This window comes from Crassostrea angulata, chromosome 7 (assembly GCF_025612915.1).
Source record: "Crassostrea angulata isolate pt1a10 chromosome 7, ASM2561291v2, whole genome shotgun sequence".
NCBI classification, from domain to species: Eukaryota; Metazoa; Mollusca; class Bivalvia; order Ostreida; family Ostreidae; genus Magallana; species Magallana angulata.
The window spans coordinates 21,976,814-21,997,950 of NC_069117.1; the positions used below are offsets into that span (position 1 = coordinate 21,976,814).

The window sequence follows — 21,137 nt, forward strand, 5'->3', positions numbered from 1 at the left end:
TTGAATTTTGACGTCAAGGCGGCGCAGCGAATATACATAAAATTGGTGTGAACCTCGAAAGAAGACCTTTTTTGGCCAAGAAATTGCTTAAATATATAAATTATACGATGGAAAAAGGTCAAAAACTTCAGATAATCGGGTTTCTTTAACTGATTGTTTAACTAGAATGAAAAAAAATGGACAAAATTTCAAGTACTTTTTTCACACAAACTGATCATGATTTTAACAGTTCTAAGAAATTGTAAGAGAAGTTTCACAGTAAGTTACTAGTAACTTTTTGGAAGAAATAACTCGATTTTTTTTTTTTTACAAAAATCATGAATGGAAAATATTAGTAACTGTTGCCATTTTAGAATAAAAAGAAAAGATGTAAAATGAAGAATAGTTTACGTTTTCCGTTCGTTTGTAAGGTGTTTATAACATAGAACGAAGGAAAAACGTTAAAATGACGTCGCGATGAGTTTGTGATTGTGTCGGGTCATTGGATGTAGGCATGTTTGTTAGTTTACCAGGAAAGAACAAATGATGTCATTAACTTCAAAATTTTCACATCAATAAAAGACATCCTGGTTTATGTTCTGGTGAAATTTCATTGATTTATCTTTTTTCACAAGGGAGTAAGAGTAAATGTCTCAATAATTTCCGTCCAACACTCGTCAATTTTCTGAACTGAAAAGATGCAGAGGTTTGAACACTATACCTTTTATTTCTCAAATAAGATTTTTTTGGCGAAAAAAAATCACACAACGGAAGCATCAAGATAAATTGAAATTCATCTTACAATTAAGAAAAAATCCTCTGATTCCTGGTGATTCAATTAAAATAATCAGTCTCAACTGCAAGGGTATGGGGTGACAATATGAGTGGTATTTTGTAGTTTTAGCTTTTGTAAGGTGTCATTTTAAGCCATCGTATAATAAGATATTAGTAAACAAAATTTTAAAAGAAAAAAATAAACAATAAATTCAGATTAGCGAAAACTTAGTTGTCAATTAAAACTTACATACAGTGTATTAGTTAGTATATGTAATAAAATGAGAATACGTGTTAATCATAATATTAATATGTATAATCATATATATAATATGATTGAAATCGATTATGATATACATGTGTAGTGCATAACATCTAGTACATGTATTTAAAACATATACAGTACGGGGTAGACATAAGGAATTAACAATTTGAAGTTGCCTATGTGAAGATTGTGGCCGGATTTTTCAGTCCTTTAGCAGATTTAGCTGGATTTTCTTGACCTCACCATTCGGAATCTGTTGTCCTTCCACCCTTATTTCTGTACTTCCCATGGTCAGAGTCACGTGTACCTTCCGTTCCATGCCGCCTCTTAAGTCCGACATGTCAACGTTAAATGGGTTCCCCATACTCTTACAGGACGGATCTGTTGTGTATCTAGGGTTCTCTTCATCTGATTTGAATATTTCCACAGGCATAACAGTCGTATCTGCACAAATTGGATATACCTCAAGAGTCGCCTTGTCTTTGGATGCAAATTCCTCGTCTTTTGTTACGAACTTACTAAAGTAATCCATACACATCTTCTCGCCGTCAGTATTCCTAAACTGTTTACTGATATCATCTCCGTCGAGCCAAATTCGGTTGAACCTTGCTCCGAGAGAGAAAGGCGCACGACGAGAGTAAATCACCTCTGGCCAGTGCCTATAAATGACCGCGCCCTTCAACACCGCAAGGTCAGCATCGTGAGGAATAACAATATTTAAACCCCTGAACGTTTCTTTGACTTTATCGGTAATCAGTTTGCATTGCGAGAATCCACCAACCATTATGATGTCCGAAACACCAACCAAGTGCTTTTTGTCGAAAACATCCCTCATGAACTGTATGATGCTATCAATAGATGGCTGAAACAGTTTAACGATCAAATCCTTGTGCATGTTTAGCTTATCCCTCCTGCTGGATAGATGTTCAATAGAGGTGCAATGATCCGAAAGACTTTTGCCACAAGAATTTTCAAACAATTCAAGAAATTTGGATGAGATATTTAATTTCAACTGCTCTATACCGACAGAAGCAAAGTTTCTTTTTTGTTTTTCAATTTCGGTTTCAAAGTCAAGCCAAAGTCCCCTGTAGGCATTGTTTGTCCTGAATTCCGTCATTAGTTTAATACCAAATGCATTTTCAAAATATTCAATAAATCGTTTATTTACAGACTCGCCACCTAAACCATTTCCAAAAGCATGATGAAGTTCACGAAGCGTTCGGTCTTCTCGAACTTCTTTAACGACAACATCTATCGTTCCACCTATAAAAAAAAATATTATTGTAAACAGATAACCATGCTATGACCTTGAATTGCTAGTATTACATATTGGTCACTATGATACTTATGTATAACTACGTACTGCGCAATGAATTGTGGTAATGGGTTAATGGTTTGAAAGGTTACTAAGGTTATATAGAACATGCAATATATGACTCAATATAGATTACCAGAAGCTATCGATGCAGACACAGAATCGCCAAATATGACACTTATTTATAAACTCTCAATTTGTATATTATTATGCCCGTGGTTTCATAGCATCATTTAGGAATACTACGCAGCGCTACAAGAGTCACAGAGTTCATTCTGTTCATGTATACTTTTATGTATGATATTTCAATATTGCACGCAAGCGATGCGTCATAATATGGCGGGACACTCAAAGCCTGCATCCAAATACTCTAAGTCCTAAATGAGGTTAATAATTCGGGCACAGTAAAATCCAAACTGAAAATATACGAGGGTCAATCAAAAAATACGAAGACTTTTGTCATAGCTATGTTACTTAACGTCATATCATTACTTAATTTGGTAGACATAATTTAGCAATAGTTTTAAACAATTTACAAGAAAAAAAGTTAATAAATTACTTTATTTCTAAGAATTATTTAGAATCTAATCCTGCAAAAATGAGGTCACGGCGCACGGTCAAAATTTGTGTAATGTCATCAATAAACCATATAATGTTTAAATTAATATCTCTATAAATTGGGCTTAAAACCAAATAATATTGAAACCTCAAATTAAGTATAGTCATGGTATTCTATGTTCCAAATAATGACAGGATATACCGTTTTGTCGAACAGATATTAGTAACTAAAGACAGATAGTCCTCTTTAGAATTGACTAAAAACATCGACGTCGCCGGACGTCACGGCGCAACGAGAAGTACAAAAAAAATGAATTTAACTCAGGAAAAAGCCGATACATGCTGTGAAAATGCTCAATGGTGCAAAAAACAAGTCAACATTTATTTGCAAGTTTGTGTTTAACTGTAATAGATTTTGTGGGGGTGGTGGTAATTGTATTTTGAATATAAAACAGTCTGAAAGAGAATAAAATATCTGTAAATAGTTGGTCTACAAATAAGTAACGTCAACCGACGTTCAGGGTTATCCATACTGTAAACTAAAAAATACACGGTTAGAAAATGAAAACTTTGAAGAACTAAATTACGATTTTCGAACAAATGTGTGCAAATAAGATGTTAAGTGGTTCAGTGCCATTTTAAATTGTAAGGAGAAAGGTACAAGAGACTAAGCGTGATATAAAGATGAGGTATATCTATAAACTGTGCGTGTTTAATCTTGACGTCATGTTTTGAACGTTACCGTGCGCCGTGGTGACAAAACATGTTGTTTTAAAGAAGGGGCAACAAAAATACCAATTCATCAAATGGACTAAAACTTCGCATATCAATAACATAAGTGTTGGTGCACAGATTAATCTGTTAAGTATGACTTTCATGAAAAATATATGATACAAAGCAACATTGTCTTCGTATTTTTTGATTGACCCTCGTATAAACAAGTTATCAACAAATTGTCATATTTGGCATCCTGTGTCCGCAATAAAGGCCCTGATATTGCAAGTTGGTCCTGTAATGCTATTTAACCTTTGTAACATTTGAGCCATGTATGAATGAATGTATTTTGCGTAAGCGATGCATCATACCCAGGTGGGGGACTCAGAGACTCGGAGTCGGAGACTGAAAACCTGCATCACAATATTATTTCTGACAGTTCTGACAATTTTGTTACTTTATTTAGAAATAAAATATAACTCTGAAATTTGAACACTAAATGTTCACTCATGATCATCGTTGATGGGCCGAACTAGTCAGGACTGTCCATCATAAGTAAACACGTTTTATATACCCATGTAAGATGATGTTTAGCAGATTCTTTGATTTGGGCTGATTTTAGTTGATGTAATTTTAACTGTACGATCACGCTTATTGATAAACTACTAGACTTTGACCCGTACGTGCACGGGTTGGCATATAACTTTATATCGGACATTTACGAAATAGATACATCAACACTCCGTATTGTTGACATACTTTCATAACCAAGCTTTAAGCCTCCACTAATGCTATTAATTTCACTACACTCTGCTTAGTTAGAAAATCTTCGGACGGGCCTTCACCACAGTTAAAACGCCTCCAATATGTACACCCGTATTAATGTAGCAAAAAGTTGCAGAATCGCTCCGGAACGATTTTGGAGAAAATTAATGAAGCTGCATTGTAAATAACAGTCAAATTATTCACAAAAAAACAATTTTGAGGCTGTAAATATCTTTCATCTAAAAATTAAATTCATACTAATGAAGAATTCAACACTTTTCACCAACTTTTTTCCTCACTTTGAATTTACACACCATGTTGACATTCGGAACTCTCGGGATTTTTCATATTAAATGCACTGAGTTAGAGTTATCTCCCGTATTTCCTTTGATGAATATATGACAAATTTTCAATGAAAATTTACACTAACACGTATTTGTAATATCGTTTCTGAGTTTATCCGTACAAATGTCATATTTTGGAAACATAAACTAAAGAGCCTCCCGTGATTTAGCGTAAATCTAATGCGCATGCGCAAGATTGTAAAATCCAAAAAATTCAGATGATTTCCGGATTTTTGAAAGGAATTTTCTTTGATTACTAATTGGCAAAGCTTAATTGAGGAAAAAATAAAAACAAATTGGTAATCTTCAAGTACCAACGATGTTTAAAATATATAAAACAAAAGACAGTATTCATCCGATTTCTCGGTATTTAAGCTAAAAAAAATCGAGTCTATTATTTTAATATAGTAGACTAAGTATAGATTGGTGAAAAAGTACTGGACTTCGTGGTTACTGAGCTTGAGTCGCATCTCCATAAAGTTTGAAGGCTTCGTTATTGTAACATATACCGAAGTGCATCTTTTCTTTAAGCTTTTGAGATTTTCTTGCGAACGTGATAAATTACATGTATTTCGTGGCAACATGATGTAGTGATTGCAAGGAGTTTCATGATCACTTGAACGTATTTTTAGCTGATGAAAAAAAAAAATTAACATGCACTAAAATTATATGAAAACTTACCTCCGAGGTCTAATACCATGTATTGAGTTCCAGCCTCAAATGGTACTATTTCTGCTTCGTTATCAGTCGTGGTTCTGGTGACAAGCATCTCTTTAACATAGACGGAGGCTGCCTCTGGTTCTAATGCAAACTCCAGTCGGTCTCTTTCTATACCCGCCTACATAATTAAACTAAAAATTGTACTTATGAAGTTTAAAAGATCTTATCAATAAATATTCCTGTACGGTATTTTGTTGATTGAAAGATAACTTTCTTTCTAAGAAAATGTCATATTTGGAATAAAACTAAATATTGAAGTATTATACATAATTCAATTATTGCGCTATATATCAATAAATAACTGTTTACAGTCTGTGGATGACTACTGACATTGTCTTAATACTCCCCCCCCCCCCCTAAATTTTAACAAGACATTACGGTCATCACATAGCAATAAATAAAGCAAGACATTTATATTATTATACATGTGTATCTTTAAAAAAATGAAATTTATATTGAAATTTTTATCTAACTGGTTCATACGATGCATTTGTATGTATTATTGTAGTCAATGGTCCTGCACACCTCGAATTATCGATTGATCATCGAAGACAATCACATCTAAATTTGTTTTTTTATAATTTATAAACTATCTCACACAAAAAATAAATCTCAAGAAATAAAAATTAAAATAGCGACTATGCCTTTTTATGATAGCAATAATGAGCGGTTGAAATTGCAGTTTATCCAGGTATTGAATTTGCTTTTCCCTCTTTACATTATGAATAAGAACTTGGGATTTGTTACAAATGGGTGACCTACATGAAGTACGTCATGGCAGAAAAGAATATCGAATATTGTTTATCCATTGAAAAAATAAATAAATATTTCAATTTATGAGCAATGGTTATTTTTATTATACAGCAATATCCACAAACCTCCTCTGCAGCGACCCTCATGAAGTCTTTGGACTTCGGATCCCAGATTGCAGGTATGGTAATGACCCACTGTATATCTGTTTCAACAAAAATCGGTTGAACGTTTTCTCGGTGAAGTGCTTGAATCAGTTCAGTTTTAAGAAAACGTATACTGTGCGCAAAAATTTCCAAAGCTAGATATGAATTTCCTTGGTCGTCTTTAATTGTTGTGTTTTTGTTTAAAACCTACATATGTACAAAAGATTGAATTTAAAACAACATTGATATGCTAGTTCATGTATTTCGAAGGAAACATTCCACTCTTGTATGATACAACATAAAAAAATCCAAAGACCAACTATAGAGATATTTTAATAACATCTTAAGTAAGGAGTCTTTTATGGTTTTCGACTTGTCAAACTTAAATTTGATTGATTCATGTTAATCAAATCAAGATGAAAGGAAATTAAGATAGTACATTTTTCTTTCTTTTTTACTATCATACAACTTGGCATAGAAATACATGTAGTAATCATTTTTATAATCTAACAAGGACTATATTTTTGGCGGAATGTTGGCGTAAGAAAATATCACATGTTTCGCAATTCAGAATTGATTAATGAGTCTGTTTTAGCATTTTTAAAACAAAAACATTAATGTTGGATTTTTTAACTAATGTGAAATAATATGATACTTGGGTTTCAGAATATGTTTTTAAAATATGATTTGCCTGTCAAATTGCATTTTTAAAAGCTTTTTAAAGCGCCCATTCTATACATTGATTTGTGTAAAAAAAATTACTCATATCAGTTTTTCTTTCCTATTAAATGGTCAATATAACAGCTTTTCTGTCAATTTATATCTATATATAAAGTCTTCGTAGTACTTTAAAATCAGAAATATTTTAATATTGGAAGCATAAAAAAAATCAAAATATCGTCAAAATTTAAGAAAATTAGAGGAAACGCGGGCTAAACAATATCAATTTTAGGTTCAATATCTATTCCAATTTAGTAGTATAAGCTGATAGACATTCTGATATCTATCATTTCAGTGAAGAATAGACTTAAACAGATGTCTACGTAACTGCAAAGAACTACATTTATTTTTATCATCCTTTACGTTGAGGAAAAATGTAGTGACCTTGACCTGACCTTTATGCGAAATGATATGATCCGTTTGACTGTGTCAAAATTTCATGAATATGTTTGATAACGAGAAGATTCCTTCCTCAATGTAAAGACATCCTTTTTTAAAATTATTCAAGTACGAGAAGGTTTTCAAGTTTATCATGTACGTTGCAAATTCATACAAAAGAGACATATTCATCGTAGCTAAATTCCAAAAAAACTATTCTGCTTCAAGTTTTAATCTCAAATAGTACTCACGTCATTTTTGTGCAGTAACATCTTGAATTTTCGATAGAAACGCCAGCCAATATGTTTGTTTCCGTTCACGAGATCCATATAATTCTTCTCTGCTTTATATCCAAACGAGTCGAACTCGCCATCTTTGGTAAGGAGCAAACTAGTAGGAGTTTTGTGTGAGATCAGTCCGGCCGAACTGCCTGACTGCCAGTTATTCGAAAGGACTTTACACATATCTTTTGCTGAGCGCTCCCTCTCAAGTTCATGTTTGAATGTATAGGCATATCCTGAGTATGTTGTTCCTAAATCTATGGCAGCTATTACAAGTCTGTCTGAACGGCCTGTGTTAGATAAACTTCTAGCCATTCTTCTAAACAGGTGATACAAACGTTGCAACACACTTACATCTCAGTTCACTGAAACATAAGAAAATTAAAAAAAATGTGGAGTCCCAAACTGTAAAAGTGTACATATTTAGACAAAGCTATCATCTTTAGCATTTGTTGTTTTGTTTTAGCGATATGCAATTCAAAATCTTAAACATTATCTGTGATCAAAACAATAGGTTTTGTGAAAAAAATACCATGAATCTAAGATCAAAAGTTAAAATCATAACAATGCTATTCAAATGTTCATATTCAGATATTTTATCAAGTGAATACAAACAGGAAGCAAATAGTTAAACATTCATTTGATATGAAAGCGAAACCAACAAGTCACGAACATAAGGAATTTACATGTAAAATAATTAAAGTGTCTCTTTTTAAGAACAATTTTTCAATAACTAATAAACGAATGATTTCTGTTTAAACTCTTTTTCTTGTTTAATGACCTTCCTCAGTCAATTTTATAATACAAAATACATTCGACAAAACGCCCTTCTGGATAAATATCAGTTCAATACCAGTCACTTAAATTGTAGAGACCTTATGATGCATTAGAAAGATGTATCTAGTTGTACTATATTTTATGTTTTCATAGTTATAAGTAAAAAAAAAGTACACATGGGAATACATAATTCACAAATATTACATACCTTAGCGTTTTACTTTCGTTTCATAACGATCATTTAGTACAGCAATTTGACCCAGCGATCCGTGTCCCTCGGAAGTTTAAATGGTTGATCGTCTGTGCATTGTTCGAAGCCTCGGTTGTTGCATTGTAATTTTCAGATGGCACATATCTTTACTTTGATTTTTTTCTTAAATTAAATATGAAATCACGTTTCTTTATGATTAATTATGCAAGAGGATCTAAAGTTGAGGTCATAAATTAACACCATATGTGTCCCACTTTCGATTCTAGACAATACCTTAAAAACCATCAGAAACCTCCTTCGACTTAAAAGAAAAAAACCTTTGATTTTTTTGGTCAAATTTAGATCAGAATACTCTATATTGTTTTAGTTTTCAGAAAATTAATTTATTATTTTTAAGAATTCGCATTACAACTTTAGGTATTTAAAATATAATGCTCTTTAAAATAAGAATCTTGTTGAATTTGATTTGAAGGTGGTTAAAGAGCTTGGCCATATTAATGCTCTTAAGTAAAGAAGTTCAAGTGGGTATTTTTCCCATCAAACTGTATTTGTGGTAAACTCTGTGCATTTTAAACCTTCTGTTAATTTTACAATTTAATTTGAATGCGTCTGACATCATTTTACACTGTACCACTATCTCGGTGCTTTCCATTGTCATAGTTTGTACATCTTAGTTAGTACACCTCAAAAGTCCGACACATTTTTTGGGGGAAAACCCAGCTTTTCATCTCTTATTTTTCTCTTACGAGGTGTTTTCTTTGTCCGATTTCAAAGCATACCTTATCCACAAATTACCTGGGCAACAATATCATACCAAATTTCGAAAACCTGGCTTTCGATTACAACAAAGTCAATACAAGATACACCAATACAATTTAAGAAAATTCATGTCAGTTATAAAAGGAAGATTTTCGCATAACACAGAGCCAGAAAAATATTTAGTAATTGCAACTGCATTCTTTATTCATACATACATTTTAGAAAACTGATAAGGTATGGCTGTAGGAACTACCATTTTAAAAGAAAATGATGTCACAATCAGAGAGAATCTGTTAAAACCTGAGAAGGACTAAACGATCAGGGAGAAACATTAGATAATTTGTTACAATGTTAATGACGAAAAGCTTTTTATTTGTTTTATTTACTTTCACAGGGTTAACATGGATGGAAAGATCACAATATATTCATATCGAATAGAAATCATTGGAACAGCAATGAGGTAGTATATATTCGTTGTCATTTTCAATTTCAATTTCAAGACATTGCCAGTACAAACAATCTGTGTTATAACAAGTTGATATAATACTAATATGCCTAAAAATGTATGAAAGACCGCATAATGTAAAGTGAAAAATGAAACATATATATAAAACAATCCACAAAAATGTATTATATTTACAAAAACTTTGTCAATGTAGAACAATTGTTGCTCGATACGTTATTGAACAACTAAGTTTGGGTAAAAAAACAGAGTGACACTAAGACGACGAGCCAGTAAATAAAACCCCTATTATAACTGACCCATACTGGCATTTTTAACATATTAAGTAATTGTTTTCCTTTTAATCATTTACATGTAGTCAACATCTAATGTAATTGAAAATTTCAGAATGTAAGTAAATGTTATTGAATGAAATATTTTTCTGACAAGAATCTCATCAAGTCATCACAAATTAAAGCACAATCAATTTTTGGCTGTTATCAAATACATAATAGCAAAATTACTCTTTTTAAAATTCGTTATCACGTTGGGGGGTTTAAAAGTGTCTTTATTTTCAATGAATGATAAAAATAAGAATTGGTGAGGAGAGTATATACCGAATAATAAAATGAAGGACACATTTTTTAGAATTTGCGGCATACTGTCTAGTTTTTCTTTCGAGAATAAATTACAGTTTATTACTTAAATCTTTACATGTTTTTTTTTCTTTCTTAAATTACTACAGGCACACACACACACACACACACACACACACACACACACATACATACATACATATATATATATATATATATATATATATATATATATATATATATAAACATCGATCACATCAATGTCACTAAAACATTTTATTTATTTTCAAAAAATGTAAAATTTTTGATTTTCATTTTTCGTGATCAAATCCCGTGAAGTCCAAAGTATTATGACGAATATTGAAATTTGAAGTCGGAAGAAAAATCTTTGAAAGATGCTTTCATGAAACACTGCACTGTACTAGTGCAATATCTTTGTCATCTACAAAATATTTAGTTACATTATTATGCAATTATCCAAATAAATGATTGTTATATGTTTTCAATGCAGTGTTACAGTTCTATAGATGAATTTATTGGAGAGGTATTATATAACTGATTGCCAAACGCATGCGACAGGGCACGCGTACATCTATTTTGCACTGAGCATGTCAAACACAACTTTAGTTGGGGTTCCGTCTGGCATCATTTTGCCCTGTACCACTATTTCGGTGCTTCCCATTGTCATACTTACATCTGCTCGTCGATCAAGACCATTTGTTGTATCCGGCATATGGACGACTAGACGTCCAAGTCTTTCACAACCGTTGTCTGTTGTGTATCTTGGATCAGACTTATCGGATGTATAAACATCAATAGCCATCTCTGTCGTGTCGGCCTCTATTGGATACACCTCAAGCTTTGCTGTTTGTCCAGTTTCGAACTCGTCATTTAGAGAGGCAAACTTTTCAAAATGATCTCTACAAAATATCTCCTTAGATTTACCTCTCCTGACCTTTTTACTCTCATCATCACCATCGAGCCAAAGTCTTAAAAGGCGAGTTCCGTACGTGTAAGGGGATATGCGCGTGCGCACTATTTCTGGCCAATAGCGATACATAATGGCACCTTGCAAAATTGCAAATTCCGGGTTGTTAGGAACAATAACATTAATGTTTTCGTGTTGAAATAAATCCTTAATAGTTTTGTGGACGATACGACACTGAGAAAATCCACCAACCATTATAATATTGCTTATATTTGTAACACGTTCTTGTGCTATTGTTCTTTGTATGAGCTCTACAAGGCTTGAGACAGAAGGTTTGAAAATGTCAGTGACTTTTGACTGATGTACAAAGAGCTTACCTCTCTTGTAACTTAACATCTGACATTTGTTTATGTGTTCTTCAAAATCTTTCATTTCAATCTCTTCATAAATATCAACCAACCTAGGCGGTACATCGATCCTCATATAGCCGTTGCAATCAAAGTCAAGGTTCCTTTTCTTAATTTCAATGTCTGTTTCTAAATCATACAGGGAAACTTTGTTTTTTGTTTCATTCTTAAATCTTGTTATTACTTTGCTTCCAAAGACCTTCTCCAAATATTGAAAAAATCGTACGTTGATTGAGTCCCCTCCCAGTCCATTCTCAGACGCCCTATGCAATTCTTTTAAAGTTCTGTCAGTGAGCACTTCTTTCACACTTACGTCAGTTGTCAAACCTGTGTATAGGTTAAATCTTGATAAAAATTCTACCAATTCAATCGAATATAATATAAACGTAGATAGTATTGGCCACATATTATATTGTAAGCATATGAAGCTATATATATATATATATATATATATATATATATATATATATATATATATATATATATATATATATATATATATATATATATCGCTTCATATATAGCTATATATATAGCGATCTAATCATTTAAACTTTAAGATTCACAAACTTACCTCCAAGATCCAGAACCATGAATTGTGTTCCAGCTGGGAAAGGTACAAGCACCTGCTCATCTGCCTTTACCTTCTGTTTAGCCGCCATGAACTCCTTGACATACACTGCAGCTGCTTCTGATTCTAGCGCAAATTCTAACTGATTCCTAGTCATACCTGCCTAATAACAAAACTTTTCATTCAGAAATCACTTTATACCATTCTCTAGCCAGTGGTATTAATATCCTTTCAATAGTTATGACAAGTGGAAATCTATAAAAATATGTCTGATCAAAATGCATTTTTTATAGTTATCATTAATTAAGAAATAATTAAATCTAATACGATTTGGAGTAATGACCATCATGATACTCTCCCGTTGCATGGAACAAAAAAGTCTTCCGTCAGTCTTTAGACGAATGAGAATGTTGTCTGAATTATTCGACAATAAATAATACTTCATTTCATGGGTCGGTTTCTTTATATTTATAAGGCTTTATTGTTTGGAACAACCATGCACAACTTGAATTATTCTTTTCTCTAATAACTTGAACTTTAATTATATTTATAAATAGGAGAAGTAATACCGACAAAATACAAACACCTTTTTTAACAAAGAAAGTCTACGATATCTTGTGACCGGAAACGACGTCGTCAAAACATTTATATTGTATTTCTGAGAGGATGATTTTCTATTTCATCATATATAAACATTATCTTGATCGAGACGTTTAATAGAAATCGAATGCATAAAATTGTTGTAATTAAAATGTTAAATAGAGAAAAGATACGGAACAAAAATAATTAGGTCTTACATTGAATTTAGAAGACTTTGAAAAAGACAAAGCGTGATTAAAGTTTAAAAAAGAATGAAGAGCAAGGGCCCCGACTAAACAAAAATGGTCTACAAACAATGTTTTGCATTCTTTTGCGCGTTGCACACAGACATTGTTAATTAACTTCAATAATTTGGAAAATTGTAACATTGCATATTTATGATATCAATTATCATTTTCTGCAAAATCAGAAAGCAATGATACATTTAATTGAAAAATGTACACTAAACATAAATAGAGGTCAGACTGAGAACATGATTTAATTACTAGTACCCATAAAATTAACAAATGCAATAGTGAAGTACCTGCTCCGCCGCCACCCTTATGAACTGCCTTGACCTATGGTTTAATATGGCTGGTATAGTTATGACCCATTGAATTTCACTTTCCTTTATGTCGTAGCCAGTCTTCTGTAAATCTTTTCTCAGCTCATCTTTAATAAATTTTAGGCTAAAAGCAAACACGTCAATGGCCTTAAACATAGTGTTCTGGTCGTCCGGTATCATCATGTCCTTTGAAAGGTTCTGTAAATGGTATGATTTTTTCTCTATATATGTATGGAATGTTTCTTAAAATTATAAAAGTTTTTAGCTGATAAAGTTTAAGATGATGATTGACTATTAAATGTGTTCCATTGTTTCTATCCTACTCTTATTTTACTATACTTATTGAAATAAATTTATACGATGTCATTTATGATATTATATGAGTGTAATCCTGTCTACCTTTTCGTTTAGAAGAATCGTCTTGAAGTGTTTGAAAAATTTCCATCCATTATGAACATTGTCGTTCATCAATGCACAGTACTTTTCTTCTGCTGGATATCCAAACGAATCAAAATTTCCTGCTGGATTCAAAAGGAGGCAAGTGGGGGTTTTGTGGGAGAAAAATCCGGCATCACTTCCGCTTGTCCACTGTTTATAAATGACATTGCAAGGTACGCTTGGCTCTCTTACTTTATCGAGTTCGTCTCTGAATGTATAAGCAAAACTCGAATACCTTGTTCCTAAATTAACCGCTGCAATGACTATCATTCCTTCTCGCCGGTTGTCGTTTTTGTCTTTTTTACATTTTCTGTGAATGAACGGTGTAGAAGATTTTTCTTCCACTCCACTTGCAATCATCATTTCTTTTAATTCATTATCCATATCTTGTATTTGATTTTTTCCAGACTAGTGTATCTTTTGGACTTTTTCTCCAAACTAACCCCAAAAAAAAAACAGATTTAAAAAGATTTCTGGATTATCTGAACAAAGAACTCGGAGCTGTCTTGAGATAGAATGAACTGCTAACTAGTACCTGATAAAAACTTGATGTCAGCCCTAGAATGTAATTTTTTAAACAAGAGCCCAGTGGCCACATTGCTCACCTGAGCAACAATAGCCAAAACTAATCAAAAACGCTTTGGACAGTCTTTAGAGTATCAAACATAAGTATCTCGACAATTTATAAAGTATTCTCTATCTTGTTTATAAAGATTTCCAAATATTTCTCCACAATATAAAAATTGTAGCCCCATCCTACCCTGTCGGATCATACTTGAAACAAAAATTGAATCTACGCTTCTCGAGGATGCTTCTACATTAGTTTTAGTTTTTCTGTCCAATTGGGTTTTAAGGTGATTTTAAAAGATTTTTTCTATGTATTCCTATGTTAAAATTTGACCCCTTTTGCGGCCCAACACTTCCCCCTGAGATAATATGAGCAAAATTAAATCTACAGTACCTGAGAATGCTTCCACACAAGTTTAAGTTTTATTTAGCCGGTTGGTTTTAAGAAGATTTTAAAGATTTTCTACATTTATTCCTATATGAAAAAAATTGATTCCACCAGAGTAACTCTACCCAATCGCTGGGGCTTGTGATGTGAACAAACTTGACTCTCCAATTCTGGAGAATGTTTCCAAGCAAGTTTTCTATTTATTCCTATTTAAAAAAAAAATTGATCCCTCATTGCAGCCCCACCCTACCCCAGGAGATCATGATATGAATAAGCTTGAATCTACAGTACCTGAGAATGCTTCTACACGAGTTTTGTGGTCAAAAGGCTTTTTAAAAGAAGATTTTGCAAATACCAACAAATTTTCAATAGTTCTAAATTATCCTCCCTTTAAGGAGAGCGTGGCTTTTCATTTGAATAAACTTAAATTCTCTTCACTCTATAATGCTTAGTGCCAAGTTTGGTTGAAGTTGGTTCAGTTGTTTTGGAGAAGAAGATGAAAATGTGAAAAGTTTACCACAACCACTTGAGCCTTCGTCTCAGATGAGATAAAAAATCGAATGATGGCGTATGCTATTATTTAAGCATGCTTTGCACACATTTCATGATTACATGAAGCACAATTAATATCTTATCTAGCCGTGTCTTATTAACAATTAAAGTCCTCTATGTATATGTACCTCAGATTAACCTAATATCTACCTACATGTCATGTGAATATTTATGGTACCTTTTTAACAAAATAACATACACAAAATGCATAAAAAATAAATAACGAACCACATAAACAATAAATCCCAGATAGATAAATCATAGCAGACAGGCAGACAGACAGACAGACAGAAGAGAGAATTTGTTTGTGTCTTCTTGCCTTCCTCCTTTCTGTCACTTTGTATTTCTAAGGAGTGGCTAGGTCAAATGTTTTTTAACTTTCGTTTTTGCAATAGTTGCATTGCTCGAGATAATTCCATGTATAATAATAATTCGTTTGATTTTATGCAAACCCATCTACTAGATTTAAACAACGTAATACATTAAATCACTATAGATCATTATTTAATATCTTTTCGATTAAAACACCCCATATTCCAGTTCATGTATTATGGAACACCGTATTGTGTATAAATAAACATAGGTAATCACAGATTACAAATCTCACCGAGACGAGACATCACCCTTATGAGACTTCACCTTTATGATACCACCTTTATCATATTAAATGAAAATTATACTTTATGATCTTGGATATTCATGGTTTCTGTTTTGACACAATATCATATATCATCTGTTAAAAAATTGTATGATAATCATATGTTCATATGTTAATCAATACAATAATATAAAATTAAAATTGCATCCTATCATATTTACAACATATATCATATAATACAATAAAATACCATAATAACCAATGATGAGGTATGATATTGTAACGTATGATATGACATTGTATTGTTTTATACGTTATTGTATTTGATCACATAATACAATAGCATAATATATAAAACAATATAGCATTATATTACAATATCATACTACATATTACATCATAACATTGAAACAAATGATATTATATTGTATTATATAGTATGGTATGTTTGATACTGTATCATTTTTGAAACATAATATGATATTGTATCATATGATACAATATAATTTGATACAACATTGTATCATATCAAGTGATACAATATTATGTGATAAAGTAAAATATATAATACAACATTATATTATACATATTGTATCATATGATACAATAATATATTTTACAATATCATACAATATAATTTCATGTGATGTGATAATATATCATATTATAAACCAATATCATATTATAAAATATCGTATGATACGATATTATATAATATTACAGTATCATATTATACAATTTCATGTAATATAATTCTATATTTCAGAAACTTATATCATATTATACAATATCGTATGATACAATATTATAGAATATACAATATTGTATCATAGGATACAATATTATATTTTGCAATATCTTATGTAATAGTATCATGTGATAAAATAATAAATTAATAATACAATATAATATTATACAATATTGTATTATAATATACAATTATACTATACATAATGATATCATGTTACAATATCATAACATAAAATATCAAAAAAATTGATACAATATCATATCGTATCATATAACTTTTTATAATATTACATATGATATTATATTGTATCATATTAAACAATATTGTTTCATACCATACAATACTATATCATAGGAATCATGTTATATCATTTATCAACAAACACATCTATCTATCGAGCAGGTTTGAATGAGGTAGGAGATTTCCTTAACATCCTTGATAATGGAGATCAGGCTCTGCATCTGAAGCAACCCCTGCGTTTCATTTATAATATAGTTAAAACAACTATGCAAGCTATCATCTATAAAACATGTGACCTGTTCCAAAAAAACTAAACCTCATCCAGCATCCGAAACCTATGGCTCAGATTCAGCATTCAAGCCTGTCAGGTGCATCAGTATACATAAGACGCATCTCCATGCAAGTTTGGTGAAGTTCAGACCAGTAATAACTAAGATATCATCATCAGAGGGCACTAGCAATTAAAACCTTAACCTGCTCCAGCATTCGCAACCTATGGCTCAGATTCAACATCCATGCCTGTCAGGTGCATCTGTATCATAAGACACACCATCCATTCAAGTTTGGTGAAGTTAGGACCTGTAATAACTAAGCTATATTTTTTAGCATCCTTGATAATGGAGATCAAGCTCTGCATCTGAAGCTTCCTCTGTGATTCATTCATATTACAGTTTAATCAACTATGCAAGTTTGAAATAGTACTATTATCTATTAAACATGTGACCTGTTCCAAAAAACTTAACCATATCCAGCAACTGAAACCTATGGCTCAGACTCAGCATTCAAGCCCGTCAGGTGCATCAGTATCATAAGACGCACCATCCATGGAAGTCTGGTGTAGTTAGGACAAGTAATAAATAAGATATAATCATCAGAGGGCACCTGTTTCAAACACTTAAACCAGCTCTGAAAACCTTAACCTCCTCCAGCATCCGAAACCTATGTCTCAGATTCAGCATTCAAGCCTGTCTGGTGCATCAGTATCATTAAACGCACCATCCATGGAAGTCTGGTGAAGGTAGGACAAGTAGTAACTAAGATATAATCATCAGAGGGCACCTGCAACAAAAACTTTAACCAGCTCTAAAAACCTTAACCTCCGTCAGCATCTGTAACCTATAGCTCAGATTCAGCATCCAAGCCTGCCTGGTGCATCAGTATCATAAGACACACCATCAATGCAAGTTTGGTGAAGTACGGACCAGCAGTAACTTAGATATTGCTATCAAAGGGCACCTGCAACAAAAACTTTAACCTGCTCCAAAAACCTTAACCTCCTCCAGCATCCGAAACCTATAGCTCAGATTCAGCACTCAAGCCTGTCTGGTGCATCAGTATCATAAGACACATCATCCATGCAAGTTTGGTGAAGTACGGACCAGCAGTAACTTAGATATTGCTATCAAAGGGCACCTGCAACAAAATCTTTAACCTGGTCCAACAACCTTAACCTCCTCCAGCATCTGAAATTTAGAACTCAGATTCAGCATCCAAGTCTTTCAAGTCCATAAGTAGGTCCAGATGCATCATCCATGCAAGTATGGTGAAGATAGGACAAGTAATAGCTTAGATACAGGACCTGCAACAAAAACTTTAACCAGGTCCGGACGCCGACGCCGACACCGACGCCGAGGGTATAGCATAAGCTCCCCCTGACTTCGTCTCGGTGAGCTAAAAAGTCACACAAACGTATATGATGCACATATTTGTCAAGCATTTGGCAGAAACGTTATACCTAGTCCTGAATATGAATGTCATGAACAAGTAATACCACAAACAAATGGACATAATCGTCAAAACAACAACCCTTTGTCAGCAAATTGTTTAAAAGCATTCCAGATCATAATGTGCCTAGGAAAAAATTAAGAAGAATGTACAGTTAAGATAAAAAATTACTTCACCGTATTTCCTTTTACAGTAAAACTTAAGATGTTGCACATTTGTTCCCTGTTGCATTTATTCTTAATATTCTAAGCTTCCCATGACTTCTTCACTATAGTTTCAACCACTTTTAATGATGCAGTGCTCATTAAACTGTGCAATACCTAATGTATTTCGTTGTAGAAACGCTTTTTCTCATCATCATCATACCTCATTTGTTAGTGAGTGAACTCGTATAATTGTAATATTTTGTGCAATGGTGGTTGGAAGGTGTCGTGCTGTTATAATTCTTTTCTATACAGATGTTATCTGCAGCTTTGTAGCTCTATACTAGAAAATTCGGGTTGACTTGCGGTATAGCTAGTTTATTCCATACAAATAGCTTGTAATTTACGGAGCACAAAAAACTGCGCTAGCTTTTGAATTGCATGATTAAGCTTATTTCTTGATATTATGTTGTGGAAATACGCAATGTCGTAAAATTATTCAGTCAATTTTGCTACCGATATCGTCGCTTTTGGTTTTGATAAAAACTGGATGTATAATACCACTATAAAAACCCAGAATTTATCTTGTGTATCATATCATTACGGTGGCCAGAGAACAATTACTTGTACTTGTCATATAAAAAAGGAAGAAAAACGAGAGATCACTTTATAGTTCATATCAACAAGGGGTCTAGAGGTCACCTTACGTATTATATCAATGCAAGGACCAAATCAGTTGTCAACCAAATGTGTGGTTTGTAAAGGTTATGTTATTAACAAACATATTATTATAATTCATAAGGTGACATCTTGATTTAAGGAGGCTAACTTTAGTTTTCATTGCGCGTGGTTTTGTGTATTCTAGTGAAATACAGTGTATTTATATATTTTTGAAATTGTCTCGATACCATTTACCAGTATTAAATTGAACACAATAAACAAAATACAGATGAAAGAATTTAGATTTTTTAAAGACAATATATTGTTTAAACGATTTTTCCGTCGTTCGGTATTTGAGAGTTGCCATTGTCCTTTTATGACGTTATCATAAAAGGAAGCGTTATAGGAGTACGTTTTAAGAAATAACATAAAAAAGTAGATGTGTACGCCTTTGAAATTTTATTTATAAAATAATGCCATCATCAGGGTTATTTTTCTTAATTTTTGAATGAATCCATTGTACAATTCTGCATTTGTGATACTCCAAATATATATTATTGATAACGTAATTTAGTGCATTTTGATATTTTGAGATGATCCCCAATAGAAACCAGACGGTAAAATTAAGAGTAAAAATCAACAAGCATCAAGCATTCCATGGAAAGTGGAAAAATTATTTTTTGAAAAGCTGCTTGTATATTATTGAATTTAATCTACTTCACACAAAATCCCAGATAAACAATGATTTTTGTCATACTATGGGACTGGTATCCAAGGAAATTTATTTCCTTAGTTACGGTGCACAAATCTTTGAAAATAAAACAATGATTTTAGCTAAACATCTATGTAAATTATTCCTTTACATGATATTATATAGTATTTTGCTTTTTGTATTTATTATAAGATTGAGTTTTCCCATTTTTAGGAAAAAATAAAATTTTAAAATATTTCATTGAAATTGTTGCCATGACAACAGGAGGAGAACATGCATTTAGACGCTTATCAATTTTCAAAAATTGCACATCTTTATCACTTTATATGCAAAATCTACAACCACTGCTGGAAAAATGAATTATGTATTTCTGTTAGTGATCATCTGTACTATAAATATGCAAAATAAAATCCATAGGCAACTTAGAGGGGGGAAAGTTGTACAAGGTTTAAAAGTATATCAAATTTGCATTTTAAGCTTTTACAAAGGGGTAAAGGTAACATAAAAACCAAGTATTATTAAATTGAATAGATCATATTGTACCTTATTTTTAAAATATTCCCTGGTTCAAGATGCACAATAAGTCAAATTTTCTATTTTATAAAGTTTTTTTTTAAAATGACATTTTAAAGATCAATCATTTTCATCAAAAATTAGAAAACCTGGACACACGGACGTAAGGGCAAATATAAGGTAAAATACTTATTTCATTTATAAATGAGGTATTTTACTCTTCAATGTGGTTGAATCATAAATTTAGTGAAAATCTGCATACAAAACAATCATTTAAAATATTATGTACCAAGAAAAACAAGGGAA

At 32.2% G+C, this 21,137-nt stretch overlaps 1 protein-coding gene across 1 annotated transcript; it reads right to left on the reverse strand.

The window, feature by feature from the left end:
- Positions 1-686: 686 nt before the first annotated feature.
- Positions 687-15,813, reverse strand: LOC128192925 (heat shock 70 kDa protein 12A-like). Its single transcript, XM_052866007.1, has 8 exons — positions 15,718-15,813; positions 13,944-14,420; positions 13,524-13,742; positions 12,404-12,563; positions 7,680-7,999; positions 6,313-6,537; positions 5,396-5,552; positions 687-2,281 (listed from the first exon to the last, which is right to left on the reverse strand). The coding sequence occupies exons 2-8, from the start codon at positions 14,364-14,366 to the stop codon at positions 1,221-1,223; spliced, it is 2,565 nt and encodes an 854-aa protein (XP_052721967.1). The 5' UTR covers positions 14,367-14,420; positions 15,718-15,813; the 3' UTR covers positions 687-1,220.
- Between the last annotated feature and the right edge of the window lie 5,324 nt (positions 15,814-21,137).